Source organism: Macaca mulatta, chromosome 13 (genome assembly GCF_049350105.2).
Source record: "Macaca mulatta isolate MMU2019108-1 chromosome 13, T2T-MMU8v2.0, whole genome shotgun sequence".
Taxonomy (NCBI): Eukaryota; Metazoa; Chordata; class Mammalia; order Primates; family Cercopithecidae; genus Macaca; species Macaca mulatta.
The window spans coordinates 63,477,082-63,497,897 of record NC_133418.1 but is presented as its reverse complement, the minus strand read 5'-3'; the positions used below and the strand labels follow the sequence as shown (position 1 = coordinate 63,497,897).

At 36.8% G+C, this 20,816-nt stretch overlaps 1 protein-coding gene across 6 annotated transcripts in view; it reads right to left on the bottom strand.

Annotated features, from left to right (window-relative positions):
• USP34 (ubiquitin specific peptidase 34) overlaps positions 1-20,816 on the bottom strand; it is a 288,223-nt gene that overhangs the window by 82,422 nt on the left and 184,985 nt on the right. For all 6 annotated transcript variants that reach the window (XM_028832452.2, XM_028832455.2, XM_028832453.2 and 3 more), the window contains 7 exons: positions 18,475-18,557; positions 17,022-17,062; positions 16,759-16,883; positions 14,389-14,541; positions 13,545-13,649; positions 11,787-11,842; positions 11,568-11,688 (listed from right to left, as the gene is read on the bottom strand). In XM_028832452.2, coding sequence (XP_028688285.1) covers positions 11,568-11,688; positions 11,787-11,842; positions 13,545-13,649; positions 14,389-14,541; positions 16,759-16,883; positions 17,022-17,062; positions 18,475-18,557 — 684 coding nt within the window. The remainder of the gene's footprint in view (positions 1-11,567; positions 11,689-11,786; positions 11,843-13,544; positions 13,650-14,388; positions 14,542-16,758; positions 16,884-17,021; positions 17,063-18,474; positions 18,558-20,816) is intronic.

The following is a 20,816-nucleotide window of genomic DNA, read 5'->3' as shown; positions in this document are numbered from 1 at the left end:
TAATAGCAACAGTAACAGTGGCAAAATCAACAATTTACTCATACTGTTGAAAGGTAGTATGGTAGTACTGTTGTACTTTTTCCAAAATGTAGTCTGAGAAAGTGGGTGCTGGGTTATCTTTTCCACATGTTCTTTTCTAATTGGTCCTTTGCTATTTTACCAAGTGATCACCCTCACACATCCCAAATAGTACTATGACACATTGTTCTGGAGTATAAAACTTCCCAGGGTACTATGCAGAAAAGAGATAACACAGTAAGACTGAGACTCTTGCTACCCACAGAAAGGCAGGCCTTTGCCTACAGTCTGCAAACATCACTGGTAGGTAAACAGCTCCCTACCTTGATATAAAACTCTCTAAGTGAGAACAGTGGCTCACTGTGCCTAACAGGTTTATGCTAAAGACCTGTTTTCCTTTCAGGAGTCTGGAATTTGGGCAACTCTGGTCAGTTTCACAGGCACTATGTGACTACATGACCCACCCTGTGATAAAACCAAGGACTCCTAGGCTCAAGAGAACTTTCTTGGTAGACAATAATTCACACGCGTCGTCATGCTCACTGAGCACATCTTGTGGAACTCCAATGGAAGACAACTCTTAGAAAGTTGCAACTGGGTTCCTCCAGACTTTGACACCTTTTTCTTTTCATGATTTTGCTTTTTATCATTTTGCTGTAATAAATCTTAGCCATGAATATGACTATATGCTGAGTCCTGTGAGTCAGTGAATCAACAAACCTGGGGGTGGGTCAGGGAAACTCTTTAAAGACGTACCAAAAAAAGAAATTTTTGAAATATTTTTCCATAATGACCTCACCTCATTCAACTCACTATTGTTAAAGAATGTGTAATTCATAGTTCTTAGCAAACACAAGTAAGGTTAGCTAGGAAATATGGAAAGTGGTTAGGAGCTTTTTTTTAAAACAAAAACAAAAAAAGACAAAATCTCACTCTGTCACCTGGGCTGGAGTGCAGTAGCACAATCTCAGCTCATTGCAACCTCCGCCTCCTGGGTTCGAGCGATTCTCCTGCCTCAGCCCCCTGACTAGCTGGGATTATAGGCATCTGAACCTACACCCAGCTGATTTTTTGTTTTGTTGAGACGGAGTCTCGCTGTGTCGCCCAGGCTGGAGTGCAGTGGCTGGATCTCAGCTCACTGCAAGCTCCGCCTCCCAGGTTTACACCATTCTGCCTCAGCCTCCTGAGTAGATGGGACTACAGGTGACTGCTACCACGGCCGGCTAATTTTTTGTATTTTTAGTAGATACCTGGTTTCGCCATGTTAGCCAAGACCCGACCTCCTGACCTCGTGATCTGCCTGCCTCGGCCTCCCACAGGCATGAGCCACCACGCCTGGCCAATTTTTTGTATTTTTAGTAGAGATGGGGTTTCACCATGTTGGCCAGGCTGGTCTTGAACTCCTGACCTCGTAATTCGCCCGCCTCGGCCTCCCAAAGTGCTGGGATTACAGGTGTGAGTCACTGCGCCTGGCAAAGGGCTTATTTTTATACGACTTTATACTTCACAGAAATAAGAACCTACTCAAACTATGACCTGAGAGAATACTAAAAGTAGTTTTTGGTGACTGATATGGTTTGGGTATTTGTCCAATAAAAGAATTATTGTCGCCAGGCGCGGTGGCTCAAGCCTGTAATCCCAGCACTTTGGGAGGCCGAGATGGGCGGATCACGAGGTCAGGAGATCGAGACCATCCTGGCTAACACGGTGAAACCCCGTCTCTACTAAAAAATACAAAAAAACTAGCCGGGCGAGGTGGCGGGGGCCTGTAGTCCCAGCTGCTCGGGAAGCTGAGGCAGGAGAATGGCGTGAACCCGGGAGGCGGAGCTTGCAGTGAGCTGAGATCCAGCCACTGCACTCCAGCCTGGGCGACACAGCGAGACTCCGTCTCAAAAAAAAAAAAAAAAAAAAAGAATTATTGTCTTAGTCTGTTTAGGCTGCTGTGATAAAATACTGTAAACTGGGCTGGGTGCAGTGGCTCACATCTGTAATCCCATTTCACCACATCTAATGGTGAAATGTGCTCCCCAATGTTGGAGGTGAGGTGTAGTGAGAGGTATTTGGATCATCAGGGTGTATCCCTGAAGAGCTTGGTTCCTACCACACAGGAATGGGAGAGATCTCACTCTTTGAGTTCATGCAAGAGCTCTTGTTTAAAAAAAAAAAAAAAAAAAAAAAAAAAAAAAAAATGTGGCACCTCCCACCTCCCTTTCTCACCATGTGACACAGCTGTTCTCTCAAGGCCTTCTACTATAAGTCAAAGACCCCTGAGGCCTCAACAAATAAACCTCTTTTTTTATACCCAGCATCAGGTATTCCCTTAAAACACCGCAAAATGGAATAATACAGCAATAGATCATAGTGTAATTTCTGACTTATAATTCAGAAGAAATTCAATTTAAAAAGTTATCCAAAACTTCCACGTGCACTAAAAGCATTATGTAAGGTTTTTCAGAATTCACATATATAAAAATAGAAAGTAGGAAGAACTAATGAACACTATCATTCTAGCTTAATATTCACCTACAACTATATTAATAAGGCCCGTTCTTCTCACTAACGCATATTTTCAGTAAAATTTCATTTTTTAATGTTTCATACTAGTTTGGCAAAACAAAGTATATTTATGCTCCTTTGATTGCCATGTCCTAATAAATGTAATAACTATAGAAGAAATTTAAGACAATATCATGTACACAGGAAAAATTTTTATTAACATTTTGTTGTAGAGAAGTATGATATGCAAATAATAAAAGATGTTCAAATACACTAATAAATACATTACAATTACATTCTGTGGGGGAGTCAAGTGGAAATACTGTGGAGGAATTAAGAAAAAATTCAGCTAAGTAAAATTTCAGAAAGGAGTTTGGAGACAGGGTCTCACTCCATCACCCAGGCTAGATAGAATACAGTGGTGGGATCATGGTTCACTGCAGCCTCGATCTCCCAGGCTCAGTCAATCCTCCCAACTCAGCCTCCTGAGTAGCTTGAACTACAGATGCTCACCACACCTGGCTTGCTTATTTATTTATTTATTTTATAGAGATGGGGTTTCACCAGGTTGCCCAGGCTGGTCTCCAACTCCTGGGCTCAAGCAATCCTCTTGCCTCAACCTCACGAAGTGCTGAGATTATGGCTGAGAGTTTATACATTTTAAGAGAGATGAATAAAAGTTGCTACAGCACTTACATTTCATTAATCTAAAAGACGACCATAATTTTGTCTTTAAAAACATCAATTTCAATAATTTCCCGAATATATTTTGTTTACAAATACTTAAAACTCAAAAATTTACAAATTTAAAAAATCTGCCTAGGAGACACCTAGGTTTTCCAACATTCTTTAAGAAATATGTAAACAACAAAAGTTTAAAGACTTGTGCACTCTGCTGGCTCTCAATCCATTACCATATTTATTTTGTTAATGCACATCCTTGACATTTGATCAAACCCTTCAAAGGCTCCTGTTTTTACATTTATCTATTGATACAAAATAATTATATATATTAATGGAATACATGATATTTTGACACATAAATACAATGTGTAATGACCAAATCAGGGTATTTGGAATACCCATCATTTCAAGCATTTATCATTTCTTTTACTGGGAACATTTCAAATCCTCCCTTTTAGCTATTTTGAAATACACACAAAAAATTTTTAACAATAGTCATCCTACTGTGCTACTGAGCACTAGAATTTATTACTCCAAGTGTATCTTTATATTCATTAGCAAATCTCTCTTCATCCCATCCCTTCCCAGCCAAAAATTACAAAAGTAATTGCCATGGTCTAAAAGTTTTTGCCACTCTGAAATCTGTATGTTGAAACCTAACCACCAATGTGATGGTATTAGAAGGCGGGGCCTTTGGAAGGTTATTAAGTCATGAGGACTCTGCCCTTATGAAAGAAGCACTAGAGAGACCTCCTACCCCTCCCATCATCTAAGGGCTCCACGAGAAGTTGCCATCTATGAATCAAAATGTAGGCCTTCACAAGACACCGTGAAGCTGCCAGAGTTTTGATCTTGTACTACTCCCAGCCTCCAGAATTGTGAAAAGTAAACTTCTGTCATTATAAGCTGCCCAGTATACAATATTTTATTTTATTTATTTTTGAGATAGTCTTGCTCTGTTGCCAGTCTGGAGTGCAGTGGCACAATCTTGGCTCACTGCAGCCTCCACCTCCCTGGTTCAAGGGATTCTCATGCCTCAGCCTCCCGAGTAGCTGTGATTACAGGTATGCACCACCATGCCCAGCTAATTTTTGTATTTTTAGTAGAGACAGGGTTTCACCACATTGGCCAGGCTGGTCTCAAACTCCTGAGCTCAAGCAATCCAGCTGCCTTGGCCTCCCAAAGTGCTAGGATTACAGACGTGAGCCACTGCGCCTGGCCCAGTTTACAGTATTTTATCACAGCAGCCTGAACAGACTAAGACAATGCTTTTGTTTTATACATAAAAATAATTTCCTATGCCCATAATAGATGGCCACCTAGTTTCTATACTTCCTAAAACACAGGCTAAGCTGAACCAACCAATTTTCTGCATGAAACCAGTGCTTTCCTATGACTTAATTTTTACTCACATTCTTTCCTATGACTTAAATGTTCCCCTTACTTTTCTACAAAAGATACCCATTAAAAAAGCTGTATCTGGCCAGGCGCGGTGGCTCATGCCTGTAATCTCAGCACACTGGGAGGCCAAGGCAGAGGGGGATCACCTGAGGTCAGGAATTCGGGACCAGCATGGCCAACATGGTGAAAACCCGCCTCTACAAGAAAGGAAGGGAAGGAAGGGAAGGAAAGGAAGGAAAGGAAGGAAAGGAAGGAAGAAAAAAAGAAAAAGAAAAAAAACATTAGCTGGGTGTGGTGACAAACGCTTGTAATCCCAGCTACTCGGGAGGCTGAGGCAGGAGAATCGCTTAAACCTGGGAGGCAGAGGTTGCAGTGGACAGAGATCACACCACTGCATTCCAACCTGGGCAAAGCTGTATCTTCTTCAAAGCCTTTCCTAATCACGTCAATGCAATCTGATCTTCTAAATCTCTGATGATATCTCTTTTTAATAACTATTATTTATTTCCATGAAGTATAAATATCATGAGCAGCCATAATTTGTAAGGATACATGCAAATTTTGCATAAGACAAATGTAGTTTGACTGTCAGTTCTAAGAATCAGGTCTGAGTTGCAATCATCCATTTGCTCAACATAGTTTTTAGACACTATGCAAGGCATTAGAGATAAGAATGATACTCATACTTTAAAAGGAAAAGAAAGGAGGAATGGAAAAGGAGGAAAAAGAAGAATAAGGAAGGAAGGAGGAGAAAAAAAGGGAAAATAAAGATTAGCACCACTGGAAAGGTAAAAGAAAGAAGAAAGAGGAGAAAGGAGGGGAAAAAGGGGGAGGAGGAGGAAGCAGTAGTAGTGATAGTGGTAGTGTTGCTGATGACAGATTATTATACAGCTGTAAAGTGTAAAATATTTATCATAAGGCTCTTTATAAAAAAAAGTTTACCAAATCCTGCATGAAAGTAAATTCTAGAAATAATTTTTAAAAATACTTAAGGAAAAAAGTAAAAATCATTAAAGTAAGAGAAATTTTAAATACCTTGGAGTTAAGGCATGTTTTCCTTAATACTACAACAAAACCAAATATCCACTCAGATATCTAATTGACATTTCATATTTAACATTTCCAAAACAGAACTCTTGATTTTACCGGCCATTATCCTCTCCCATTTCTGAGTTTTCCTTTTCTTAATAATTGGCATTATCATTCCCTTAGCTTCTCAGGCTTAAAATTTAGGAGTCATTCTTTATTAACTTTTCTCAAACCCAACAAATCTATCCAAATCTGTGACCTGTGAGCTCTACCTTCAATAAATATTCCAAGTCAAAGCACTTTTCACCACTGTCCCTCTGTGGAACCACTGAAAAACTTCCTAACTGGATCCCTTGACTCATACATTTGCCCTTTGAGTTTGCCCATAGATGAATTTTCCAACTGGAGTACGAGTAAACCCTTTAAAATGTTAATTCAGATCACATCTTTCCTGTATGAAAGCTTCTAAAGTTTTCCCTTAACACTGAAACCAAGGGGAAATTATAATCTGACTACATGTACATGAAGACCTTCTCAATAAAGAATGCTAAAAACAACTAACTTGACATTATTCTGAATGTTTGAGAAAAAAATTTGATGAAGAAATGGAAAGAGTTAAACTTGTAAAAGAGGAAGTAATAGAATTACTTGCAGATGATTGTGACATGAGTCTGCTTGGGGAAAATAATAGAAACACAAGAATTACTTGCACATAATAAACCAAAAACAAATGAATAACCAAAGACAACACTAACAGCTAAAGATAACTGAAAACAGTCTACCAACAATAAGTCAAATTCAGATAGCCTGCAACAAATGCATACACAAATTCTTACTATACATAAATGACAAGTTAAAAAACATAAGCAATGATTCCATATCAATGTATCAACAAAAAGGACAAAACTCCTAGGAATAAACTTACTAAGAAACACTTAAAACCTGAATTCTGTAGGAAAAAAATCTTTAAAATAAAAAACAAAATGATTGGTTTTGTATAAATACAACAAATCCTACTCTTCTATAGGCAAATTCAGTATCATAAAGTTAATTATGCATCAATCTGGAAATATGATACAATCTCAACGAAAAAAGTAACACAATTTTATTTTTCAAAATAACTAGATGAACCGATTCTAAAGTTTATGTGGAAAAACAAACAGCCAGGAAAATGCTGAAAAGAAATAATAATAAAAATGGACTACCTCGGTCAGGTGTAGTGGCTCACGCTTGTAATCCCAGCACTTTGGGAGGCTGAGGCAGGCAGATCACCTGAGGTCAGGAGTTTAAGACCAGCTTGACCAACATGGTGAAACCCTTCTCTATCAAAGATACAAAAGTTAGTTGGGCGTGGTGGCAGGGTGCCTGTAGTCCCAGCTACTCAGGAGGCTGAGGCAGGAGAATCACTTGAACCTGGGAGGCAGAGATTACAGTGAGCCACTGCATCACTGCACTCCAGCCTGGGTGACAGAGTGAGACACTGTCTCAAAAAACAAACAAAGGGACCATCTCTACAGGGTATTAACTTTAAATCTACATAATTAAAATATGATATTGGTGAATGAACAAACACATCAATAAGATGAAACAGAAAGTCCAGAAATACATATGGCAGTTTACTTGATAAAGGAAGCATTTGTAATCAGTAGATAAAAAAATAAATCAGTTAGTTATTAGGATAACTGGGTATGTATCTGAAAAAAAAGTTATCCATTTCATTCCTTTCACCTAAACAATTTCCTGATAGAAAAACTTAAATGTAAAATATTAAGTTATGAAAGCATGAAAAAACAGGGAGTTTAAGTGTAACACATCTAGTAGCTATAAAAGATCAATACACCTGACTACATGAAAAAAAAAACTCTGCTTAGAAAATAAGCAGGCCAGGTGAGGCAGTTCACACCTGCAATGCCAGCACTTTGGGAGGCCAAGGCGGGCAGGTCACCTGAGGTCAGGCGTTCAAGATCAGACTGGCCAAAATTGTGAAATCCAGTCTCCACTAAAAATATAAAAGCTAGCCAGACATGGTGGTGCACCCCTGTAATCCCAGCTAGTAGGGAGGCTGAAGCAGGAGAATTGCTTGAACCTGGGAGGTGAAGGTTGAGGTGAGCTGAGATTATGCCACTGCATTCCAGCCTAGGTGATAGAGCAAGACTCTGTCTCAAATAAATAAATAAATAAGAAACAAGCATAACAAAAACCATGAAGTCAAGACAGAAAACAAAAATATTGCGATTCACATTACAATGAGATACTTTCCTTAATATAAAATATTCTACAAATTAGTTAAGGACCATAACATACATAATAGGGATAAAGGAAAAGTATCTGAGTAGTCAGAGAAAAGATAACACAAATGGCTTTCAAACACATGAAGGGAAGTCGGCCTAACTAATAAAAGTAATAGAAAATAAAACCAAGAGAATTTCTTCGCTTCTATCAGACTGGTAGAAATTATCTAAATGTATAGTATGTTGGTAGATGTGTTGGAAAATTGCAACTTAATCTTGGGTTGTAGGTACAATCATAAATTGGCTCAGCCTCCATAGAGAGTTAACTTGGTTTTGGTTTTTAACATAACCAAAACTATAAATGTATACTCCATGAACTAGCAGTTCTAACTTTTAGAATGTCTTCCTCCATTTCCTAAATCTATGTGTTAAATGAATAAAGATCTCTGTAATATCACTAGAAATAGTTTAAGACAAAGCTTATCATTAGGAAGCTAGTTAAATATATTACATATATGCCACATATAAGCAGATAAAATAACATTCTGGGCCAGGCATGGTGGCTCATGCCTATAATCCTGGCACGTTAGGAGGCCGAGGCAGAAGGACTGCTTGAGCCCAGGAGTTTGAGGCCAGCCAGGGAAACATGGCGAAATCCCGTCTCTACAAAAGATTTTTAAAAATTAGCTGGGTATGGTGGTGTCCGCCTGTAGTCCCAGCTGCTCGGGAGGCTGAGGTGGGAGGACTGCTTGAGCCTGGGAGGTGGAGGCTGCAGTGAGCTGAGATCATGCCACTGCAGTCCAGCCTGGGTGACAGGGCCAGACCCTTGTCTCAAAGATAATAACAATAATAACAATATTATTTTGAAGTTACTTTTACAAAATGAATAGCCAAGTATGGCGGTGTGCATTGGTTCACATCAGTAATCCCAACAATTGGGAGGCCAAGACAGGAGGATCACTTAGGGGCAGGAGTTTGAGAACAGCCTGGGCAACACAGTAAAACCCCATCTCTACAAAAATAAATAAATAAATTAGCTGGGCATGGTGGCGTATGCCTATAGTCCTAGCTACCTGGGAGGTTGGGGCAGGTGAATCACTTGACCCAGTAGTTCAAGGCTGCAATAAGCTATGATTGTGCCACTGCACTCCAGCTTCAATACAGAGACCCTGTCCTCCCCTCCACTTTTTTTTCTTTTTTGAAAAAAATGAACTGTTATATACTGAATTTGAAAATCTGTAAGACAGCTCAAAAACAGCAAAGTATAGAACAGTGTGTTTAATATGTTATCATGTGTAGACAGTATTGCATAATGGTTAAAAGCTTAGCCAAGTGAAGAGTAAGTGACTCAGTCACGTACAACTCGCTTAACCTGTCTATGCCTCAGTTGCATCATCTGTCAAAATTGGGTCTAATAATATCCACCTTTTAAAGCCTCAAAAATTTGTCCTAGGATAACAACTTGTATAAATCAATAAACAGAAGACAAGTAAAAATATAATAAAGAGAAATAAGACTTTGGAAAAAATATATTCAGCAAATACGACAGAAAGGGTTGACATATTCAAAATAAATAACTTTTACAAATAAATGAGAAACCATATAGCAACTGAACAAATAAATATCAAGTACAAAAATAAATGGAAAGAAACTCACTCACCAATTAACAAAGAAATAAAACTAAAGCAACATCAAAATTGGCAAAGATCTCAGTGACATAAGAATCTGCAGATGCTTGATAAAGGCATTCTCATACAGTTCGGCTACAAGTGTAAACTTATGTATCCTTTTGTATCCTGATATAAACTATGGATTAAAATCAACCTATTTTAAAGAGTTCATGAGTAAATAATGGGACAAGTATGCAAAGATGCTGCCTTTACAGTTTTTTATAACATCATAAATTCAAAGATTTAAATTATTGCCTCTTAGTCAATTTTAAAAACTACATTCTTTTTTAATGTACTCATTTTTTAGTGAAAACCGATCACAGAATACTATTTATAAACTGTAAAATTTCTATAAATATGAATTTTATACATGCATATTTACTGTATCCATCAAAAGTCCTGGAAGGCCATCACCACAGCATCAGAGGAAATCAAACCAAATGGGAATATTCTTTTTTTATACTATCTAAAATTACTTTTTCTTAACAATGACTTTTGCTTTACAACGTTATCAGAAAAACCAATTAATATATTTATATTTGGGGATAAAAGTTATACACTAGTTTATATACAAGAGAAGACTTCAACCAACAAGACTGTAAATCAACCAAATCATTTCCAGTGAGTGTAATGGAAAAGGCAAAATCCCTGTAAGAAATAGCACAAGAAGTTTTGTGCATTAGGGGAAGTAGCAAAGATTTCAAACAGATAAGACTGTAATCTTAAGTTGCTCTCAAGAATCCTTTAGTCTATGCCTATGAGGACAATCTTCTATCCCTTTGGTTGCTGTTTCCTAACACATTCAGTAACTTTAAGATAACAGCTCTCCAGACCATAACAAATTCCTTCAATGACCAGGACAAATGTACCAATGGTAAGATAAGATAAACTACTTAATCAAGAGACAATCAAAATGAGAAATTTGTTGGTACAGAGGCATGAAGTGTTTCCAATATTCAGAGCTAGATTTTATGTCACATAGGTCTTTAAAATATGAAACAAGTACCCAATAATGACTACTTATTAATTCCACTGTATTAGGATATGATTCACAGTTTAGGACAGTAATTCAAAATATACAATTCTATAGAAAGCACACTAATAAAATATAGGTTATCTTTTTTTTTTTTTTTTTTTTGAGACAGGGTCTCCTTCTGTCACCTAGGCTACAGTGCAGTGGTGTGATCACGGCTCACTGAAGCCTTGACCTCTTGGGCTCAAGCAATCCTCCCACCCCAGCCTCTTGAGTAGCTGAGACTACAGGTGTGCGCCACCACACCTAGCAAATTTTTGTATTTTCTGTAGGGATGAGGTTTCACCATGTTGCCTTGGCTGGTCTCGGAACTCCTGATTTCAAGCAATCCACCTACCTCAGCCACCCAAAGTGCTAGGATTATAGGCATGAGTCACCATGCCCATCCTTAGGTTACCTTTCTACATACAGTCAATCACAGGAATTAACATCGGATTTTGCATTCTAAAAACAAGCCCATGTTTTATATTTCCAGAATTCAATTTATTTAAAATTTGCTTTTCTTGCCAGTAATTAAGTCCCAGCAATTTTTATGTCTATATGTTTAAAATTTTTAACATATCCATATACAATGTGATATAGTTTGGCCGTGTCTCCACTCAAATCTCATCTTGAATTATATCACCTGTACTCCTATTGTTGTGGGAGGGACGTGGTGGGAGATGACTGAATCATGATGGCAGTTTCCCCCATATTGTGGTAAGTGAGTAAGTCTCAAGAGGTATGATGGGTTTATAAGGAGAAACCCCTTTCACTTGGTTCTCATTCTTTTTTTGCCTGTCCTCATCCACATAAGATGCGACTTGCTCCGACTTGCCTACCGGCATGATTGTGAGGCCTCCCCAGCCACGTGGAACTCTGACTCGAATTAAACCCTTTTCTTCTGTAAACTGCCCAGTCTGGGGTATGTCTTTATCAGCAGTGTAAAAAACAGACTAATACACAATGTAACAACAAAACGTTTCAATCACATTTCATAGAAACACTGAATACCTTAATACTTACCTGTCCTTCCCTTGAAAATTTAAAGGGTGGTTTGTGTTTAATTACACTTGTTGCAAGCCTTAGGAGTCCTGTAAGCCCATCATCTTCTACATTACCATCCTGATGATCAAGGATCTCCCTACTACAAAAAAGAAAAAAAATACACACAAACAAGATAGTTCACATAATTATGTCTTCTTTTCTTAACAATATGAATTTCAATTTCACATCAAATTTTACCTTCTAATACAGTCAGCCAAATGTCTTGCCAAGGCATCTAAGTCGAGGAGCGTTGTCTTAATACAAAAAGAAAATAAAAATTCAAATATAAATTTTTATGTTTTACCAAACATAAATTAAAACAGAATCATTTCCTTACAGGCAACAATAATTTAGTTCTCCCAAATTCAATTAAGTTATAAACATAATACACCTAACTCTTCACTTATACATTATGTCAATTAATCAAATTAGTCTTAAACACATCACTAATCATTCTACAAAAAAGAATCAATGGAATGTTGATAATAAATTAAGAAAGTCACAGTAATCTATTGAGAAGACACTAAAGCTTTTTTTTAATGACTTTATTGAGATGTAATTCACATACAATTCACCAAGGTTTGTTTTTAACAACACCCTTAAATTAGACTTTTAACAATATATTAAATTCTACAGTTCATTCCAAAAAAAACTTTACTTCTCATTATAACTGAGCAACAATATTAAAACAGACTTCACAAAATGTAACTTGAGTCCCCTCAAAGAAACCCAAATCTCTGAAAAGGAAAATTACTTTACAAGCAAGCAAGATCAGATTCCTATTTTAGCTTAAAGGGGAAAGCCAGGTTTTTTTTTCTTTTTTTCTTTTTTAAAGTACAATGTTTATTTGGCATCAATATTTTAATTAACAATAAGTATATTAAAACTTGCTCAATACTAAGTTTTGTAATTATTTCTCTCAAATGAAAAGATTTTAAGAATTCAGATGTTAACTAAAAAGCAAAAAGTATAAACACCATAGAACTTTTAAAGTGAACACATTGAACTTTCATACATTTAAAAGTTTAAGAAAAACGTGTCCTAAATATTTCAAAGGATCTTCTTTATGTGTTTCTCATTTTCTTCTGAACTGACAACTTAGACACATTTTAATTTAGTAAATTTATGTACACTGGAAAAAACGCAAGTGTTTATGTGGCAAGATTTGCTTTGAAATTTACTTTTTTTTTTGAGACGGAGTTTCACTCTGTCGCCAGGCTAGAGTGCAGTAGCATGATCTCAGCTCACTGATTGCAACCTCCCCGCCTGCCGGGTTCAAGCGATTCTGCCTCAGCCCTCCTGAGTAGCTGGAACTACAGGTATCTGTGACCATGCCTGGCTAATTTTTGTATTTTTAGTAGAGATGGAGTTTCACCATGTTGGCCAGGATGGTCTCCATCTTTTGACCTCGTGATCCACCCGCCTCGGCCTCCCAAAGTGCTGGGATTACAGGCATGAGCCACTGCACTGGGCCTGAAATTTACTTGTTTTAAACATTACTTTGTTTGAATGGAAATGTCATTTTAGTCTAAGAATATTAGATCTGCAAAAACTGACTGTTTCTTTAAAGTAACTTCTATTTGAACTGCAATTTTATTTTACATATTCGGTACTCCAAACTACATGCTATTATAGAAAGCTGTATTTTTAAATTTAAAATCTACATTTCCCTTTCCAAATAAGATGTTACATCCACATATCTTATTGAGAAGAGACAGGAAATTAAGGATAGATACCAGATGAAGACGTTTCAACTAAGGTCAGAGTAAAAACACTAAAGGAATTAGAATAAGGTGGAAAAGCACAAATATAATAGAAATATGACACTACCAACAAGTTATAGATTAATTAAGTACACTTAATAAGAACCGATAAAGTCATGAACATGTATGTCATAATTTGTATCTATTAACAAGAATAGAATATATAGAATAGTATATAATTTTCTGAACATACCTGACTAGCGTCCTTTATATGTATGTTGTCAACTAATTTGCATAACAACCAAAAATACTCTTTACATCCTGGTTTTAACATTGGTTCTTCCTCATAATCATCTATCTATTAAAAAAATTTTATACTGTGTGAAAACATTTTAAAAATAAAATTATAATACATTTAAGAAACTAGAGGCTTTATGAAATAAATTCCTGTATCAACTAAACAGTATTCAAAATCTTTTTAAAAATGGAGAGTACACACTTAGTTTCTATAAAATCAGAATAACCAGGCACAAAAATGACTAACATAAGAACTTTCAAGAAAATATTAGTCTCAAATTACTAACATTTGAAAAACATATGAATAAGGAGGAAAATAATGTAAATCTACAACACATTGAATTTCTGGGATTAGTAAAAAGTGGGCTCTAAATTTATTATGTAGTAGAAGCCTTTTACAAGACTAGTATATGCACTAAGGTAGGAAATAAAATTTAAAATTCCGAATATCATAAAGATAAAAAAACTGACTTACTAGAGAAGAGAGCTCCATTTATGATTTTTTTATCAGTCAACTTATTAACACAAGGCCCAGAACCAAGTGAGAATAAATGCCATATCTAAAATAGAGTATCCACGAGAAAGACCACAGAGCTGAAATCAGTCTCTTCCTAGTAGTAACATGGACATAATGTGTCACAATGCTGTCACCTTAAGAAGTATATAACTATTATCCTCTTGGTAAAAAATCACACACAGTAGTCAAATGATCAAAATTTTAAGGTTATATTACAATGGTAAACTTGAGGCAAAGGAAATTTCAAAAATAGAAACTGCTTTTAAACACAGTAAAATCTTACCCTAATAGGTTTGAGTGCTTGAGCATCAGGAAGAAATTTCAATAATGTTGAGGCAGCCAAGAGCAGAAAAGAACGATTGATTGAGTCTCCTCCATCCAGCCCTGACAGGGATAACTTATAAAGACCATTGCATGATTCATGACGAACTGCAGTCTAGATGAAAAAGAAAGTTCCAAAGACAGTCTGAGTTAGTATTAGAAAGTTAATAATATGGGCCAGGCGCGGTGGCTCAAGCCTGTAACCCCAGCACTTTGGGAGGCCGAGATGAGCGGATCACGAGGTCAGGAGATCGAGACCATCCTGGCTAACCTGGTGAAACCCCGTCTCTACTAAAAAATACAAAAAACAAGCCGGGCGTGGTGGCGGGCGCCTGTAGTCCCAGCTACTTGGGAGGCTGAGGCAGGAGAATGGCATAAACCCGGGAGGCGGAGCTTGCAGTGAGCTGAGATCCGGCCACTGCACTCCAGCCTGGGCGGCAGAGCGAGACTCCGTCTCAAAAAAAAAAAAAAAAAAAAAAAAAAAAAAAAAAAGAAGTTAGTAATATGTGAGCAGAAACAATTTTAGGTGATTTTAAATACAATGTTCTGCTGGGCAAGCCTGTAATCCCAGCACTTTGGGAGGCCCAGGCAGGGGGATAACCTGAGGCCAGGAGTCTAGAGACCAGCCTGGCCAACATGGCAAAACCCCATCACTACAAAAAATCCAAAAATTAACCAGATGTGGTAGCTTGCATCTGTAGTCCCAGCTACTCTGGAGACAGGCACAAGAATTGCTTGAACCAGGAAGGTAGAACCTGCAGTGAGCTGGTATGCCACTGCTCTCCAGACTGGGTGGCAGAACAAGATTATGCCTCATAAAAATAATTAATTAAAAAAATGTTCTAAACCCATACATATATACATGTAAATCACACGTGATCAAATAAAGTACCTCAAGGTATACCATAATATATACAGTATTTTAGAAATCCTAAAGCATGGTCATAAAAACAGAAACAAAACAAAATAAGAACAACAAGTAAATACAAGGAATAACTGAATAAGAACATTTAGAATCATTTAAGTTATTTACAAGACAGAGGATAAAATATTTTCAGAACTAGAAGCAACACAGAAGCAACTTCAATCAGAATATTCTACAGATAGGAAGGAAACCGTCCAAATGTCAAAATGGTTACCTGAGACAGGACAAGAACACATATGGCATTAAATCCAGAGCTAATTTTTTTTTTTTTTCTGTTTGAGACATAGTCTTACTCTGTTGTCCAGGCTGGAGTGCAGTGGCATGATCTTGGGTTACTGCAACCTCTGCCTCCTGGGTTCAAGCGATTCTCCTGCCTCAGCCTCCCGAGTAACTGGGATTACAGGCGCCTGCCACCACGCCCAGCCAATTTTTTGTATTTCTAGTAGAGACGGGGTTTCACCATATTGGCCAGGCTAGTCTTGCACTCCTGAACTCATGTTTCCACCCGCTTTGGCCTCCCCAAGTGCTGGGATTAGAGGTGTGAGCCACAGTGCCCAGCCCCTTAGACAATGCTGATTTAAAAAATAAGTGACTTTGGAGCTAAATGTATTAGTAAGTGTGTTTCTATTATTTCACGTAGGAATATGAGGTAATGCCAAGATACGGCTAACAAAAATTATACTGGTCTCAGTGTGAACATGGGAAGCAAAATATATTTCTTTTATTTGTAGTCTCTCTAGCCTCTATTTTTCTACTTAAATAGAAAACGCAGGCTGGGTGCAGTGGCTCATGCCTATAATCCCAAGCAGTTTGGAAGGCCGAGGCAGGAGTATTACATGACACCAGGAGTTCAAGACCAGCCTGGACAACACAGCGAGACCCACAGCGAGACCCCGTCTCTACAAAAAAGTTTAAAACTAGCTGAGCACGGTGATGTGCAGCTACTTGGGAGGCTGAGGTCAGAGGATTGATTGCTCCCAGGAGGTTGAGGCTGCAGGGAGCCATGATGGCACCACTGCACTCTAGCCTGGGTGATACAGGGAACATGGAGATCCTGTCTCAAAGAAAAAAAAAACGGCCACAGAACTTTTCTAAAACATAAATTACCAAAATAAATTCTCAAGCCTTTCCTACTACCTGGAAAAAAATTTTTATTAATCCAAAGCAAAATAATCATTCTATAAACATTTCAGAAAAATATAAATGCTACATAATATATAATAGTCAAAAGTTCTTAAACATTATACATAGTTGAAAACACTCCAGACCTTAAAGGATTAAGTAGATAATGTGATATATTTATGGACTCATGCACATTTGTTTCCATTAGCTCTTTTATTTACTATCAATGCTAATAACATGAAAACATATAAAAGTAATAGTACTAACCTTCAACCTTTATCTTACCTCAGGAATAAGGAGAGTCAATTTCTTTAGCCAATCTTGTAAATGATCACTATCAGCAAGGCTAGATTTCACTAAAGAACAGCAATGAGCCCAACTCACCAAGAGCCACATTGAATAATGTGAAACTAAAGAAAAATTAGAAAACAGTTCACTATAAAGATCTGTGCTAAAATGAAAACAAAATGTTCATTATTAAAGGTAAAATATATCAATATATTATTCAAGTTTTTATTCACTAAAAGTTAACTTTGTGGAACCCTTACCTTCATGTCTAGACCTGTGATCAGACTGAGCTTTTAAAACTCTGTAAAGTAAAAACACACCACCACCAATTAAATTCAGCAATGAACTAAAAATAATTCAATGTATTAACATATATCCTATAAGGTTATCACTTACCCCCAAAAAAGGGAAGCAGTGGGTGAGAGTGACAGAGTGAGACACTGAGTGAGCAAGAGAGAGAGAGAGTATGTGTGTTTACGTGTTTTAAAAGACAGGAGACAGGGTCTCACTCTGTTGCCCAGGCCAGAGTGCAGTGGCATGATCATGGCTCACTGCAGGCTTGACCTCCCAGGTTCAAGCAATCCTCCCACCTCAGCCTCCCAATAGCTGGGATTACAGGTACGTGCCACCACACCCAGCTAATTTTTGCAAAAGAGACTATATTTTAAGAGAGCTCCATTACTTATTTGTTCTATATTTTTTATCATTTATTTAAAGACTCACTAAAGAAGAGTCAAACTCATTAAAGAAGAGAGTAGAATAATGATTACCAGAGGCTGGAAGGGGGGGTAGGCTAAGGTGGGGTGGGGCAGAGGGTCTAAGTCAAAGGGTATGAAGTTCCAGATAGAGCAGGAAGTTTTAAGATCTATCACACAGCAGGGTGTCTAGTCAATAAAAATATATTGTATGTTTCAAAATAAAAAAAAACAAATAAAAGAATCACTGGTAAAATCTTATTACAGCAAATACCAAATGACTTCAGATTTAATAAACAAAATTTGAATGAATAAAACATTGACTGAAATAAGTAAACCCTCAAGAAGTGCTCATGATTTAGTTACTAAAGAGATGTGTATGACAAACACATAGGTTATAATGATTTAGAGTCTAAACTTAAGAGTCTTTTAAAAAATAACTGAATCTAATCATGAAGGCTAATCATGAAAACCCAAACTGAAAAGTACTCTATAAAATAATTGGCCTGTATTACTTGAAAATGTATCATGAGAGAAAGGCTGAGAATGTTATCTCTGATGAATAGAAGAACTGACAACGAAATGCAATACATTTAGTTGATCCTGAAGCAAGAAAAATATTGTTATACAGAATACCAATAGGATTATTTTAATACCAACTATATGTTAAGGATAATATGTCAATGTTAAATGTTATAAATTTAAAAATTTTACTCTATTAAGAAAATGTCCTTGGTCTTAGGAGATATACAACAAAGTACTGGTAAACAGTCATGATATCTGCAATTCAGTCTCACAAGATTCAGGAAAACATGTAAACACAGAAAATATGTAACTCATAAATACAAGACACATTTTAGCAAGAGGTTAATAACATGTAAATTTGGATGAAAGGTATGAGAGATTTCATAATATTCCCCAAATTCTTCTAGTAAGTTTAAAATTTTTCAAAATAAAGTTTTAAAATATTATATTTCTGCTATACATGAACACACAAAATATATTTTAAAATGCATACCTAGGAGCCAGATTATCATACGTATAAGCAACAGACATAAGTCGCTGAATCAAACTGGTTCCTTGGACAAGAACAAGAAATACCTTTAAAACAAAAACATTTTAAAAGATATTTAAATACAGCAAAAGGAAAACCCTCAAAAAGCACCCATTACTTAGTTATTAAAGAGATGTGTATTACAAAACTTTAACCCAAAATTCCAAATTACTGACATTTATCTGTAACACAATATTGTCTTAAGAATTCTTTGAAAATACTGTAAAAATGCCAAGAATCAGAAAACCAGAATTTTATAATCACACTTAAGAGCAGCAACTGTAGGCTGGGTATGGTGGCTCACTGTAAATGCTGTAATCCCAGCAATTAGGGAGGCTCAGGTGGGTGGACTGCTTGAGCCCAGAAATCTGACATTAGCCTGGCCAACGTGGTGAAACTCTGTTTCCACTAAAATACAAAAATTAGCTGGGTGTGTGATGCATGTCTATAGTCTCATCCATTTTGAAGGCCGAGAAGAGAGAAACACCTGAGTCTCGGAAGCAGTGGCTGCAGTGAGCCGAGATTGTGCCACTGCACTCCAGCCTGAACAACAAAATGAGAATGTCTCAAAAAAAATAAAAAGAAAAAAAAAGAAATTACTAAGAATTTAGAAATAGGGGCAAAATTAGTCTTTACATTCGATTCATAGATTCTCTGCATACCACTGAATTGGGGGAAAGAAATATATATATGTCAGTGGTTTCTTGGGAAGGGGTTGGTGAAGAATTAAACATGTTTTTACTTTGGAAGAAAATAAAAAACATCAAGTAGTAATAGATTCCTCAACTATCCTGAAATAAAAATTAAAAAGCCATATAATATACCACGGGTACAGAGCATGAATTCTAGATTCAAAATCCTGAGGCTCAACATTCAGCTTCAGGTTACATGATCTTAATATATATGGAATTTCTCAGTTCTAGTTCTTCCTCCATATAATGGGAGAAAATAATTCACTAACTTAATGAATTATTAAATTCCTTCTGCAGGTTGGAAGGCATTCTGTGCATACTTCATAAGGTACTGTTTCTGCACTGGGGCAGGCAGCTACAGAAAACATGGTAACACAAGTATATACAATGTGCAAATAAGCAAAAGAAGGGAGCAGCAACTAAACCTGCCCCTGGCAGAAGTGAGAAAGCTTCCAGAAAAGTTGATGTTTAGGCTAAATTTTGCAAGTAACTTTCTAAAATGCTATGAATAAGATCACATGGAAAAATGATGGTAAACTCAAATAAGTTAGTGTTCTTCCTTACTACCTACAGTATATCAACATTAGATGACCGTCTTCGGTATTAACGCAACAAAAATTTTTATTTCCATAGATCTTAGATATACATACTAAGCTGTAATTATTTTGGGAAATACACTCATGCAAAACTATATAATATACACCTTTTCTAAACTAAAAAAAAATAACATTGGCCAGGCGCGGTGGCTCACATCTATAATCCCAGCACTTTGGGAGGCCGAGGCAGGCAGATCACTTGAGGTCAGGAGTTTGAGATCAGCCTGGCCAAGATGGCAAAACCCCATCTCTACTAAAAATACAAAAATTAGCCAGACACAGTGGCATGTGCCTGTAATAAGCTTGTAGTTGCATATTATTTTAAACACAAACCAATAACCTATAAAACTCCATAAATGTGCACATGTATTTTACACATACACTTATGTATATTTGTATTATTAAAATCTCAAAAGGAAATAGCTAATAAAGGTCAATAAACATTGAAATTATTTAGTGAGTTGATGGAAAGGATCACAATTACCATAACCTGAAACTTTATTCTGAAAAAAACATGACCAAAACATTATAGTAAGGTTACTAAAGTGGTAGTTCACAACACAGCACTGTAGAATACATTCAGATTATATTGTACTCAGCATATATTTAATTTTATTAGATGTAAATTATTTGGAATACTGGCAGAGATCACTTTTCCCATTTAACCCCCAAAATTCTAAAAAGGAAATCTGCTTCAGGTTTCCATTTATACCAGTACTTTTTAACCTTATGTTCATCACAATCTATCAGTAACAATTCATTACTTTGATGTTTCTTGGGTAGATATGAGGTGAGGTTCTCAAAAGGTTACAGAATGATATCTCCCTAAAATCTCATCTTGATCAATCCCTACTTCCCAGCTCACTGATGGAGATGTTGGAAAGGCAAATATGTGATTACAGAATCCACAATCAAAAAGATTCTATTTTTATTGCTGGATGTCCTGGTTAATACAGTTGACCCTTGAACAACACAGGTCTGAACTGCACAGATCCACTTATATCTGGGTTTTCTCCCA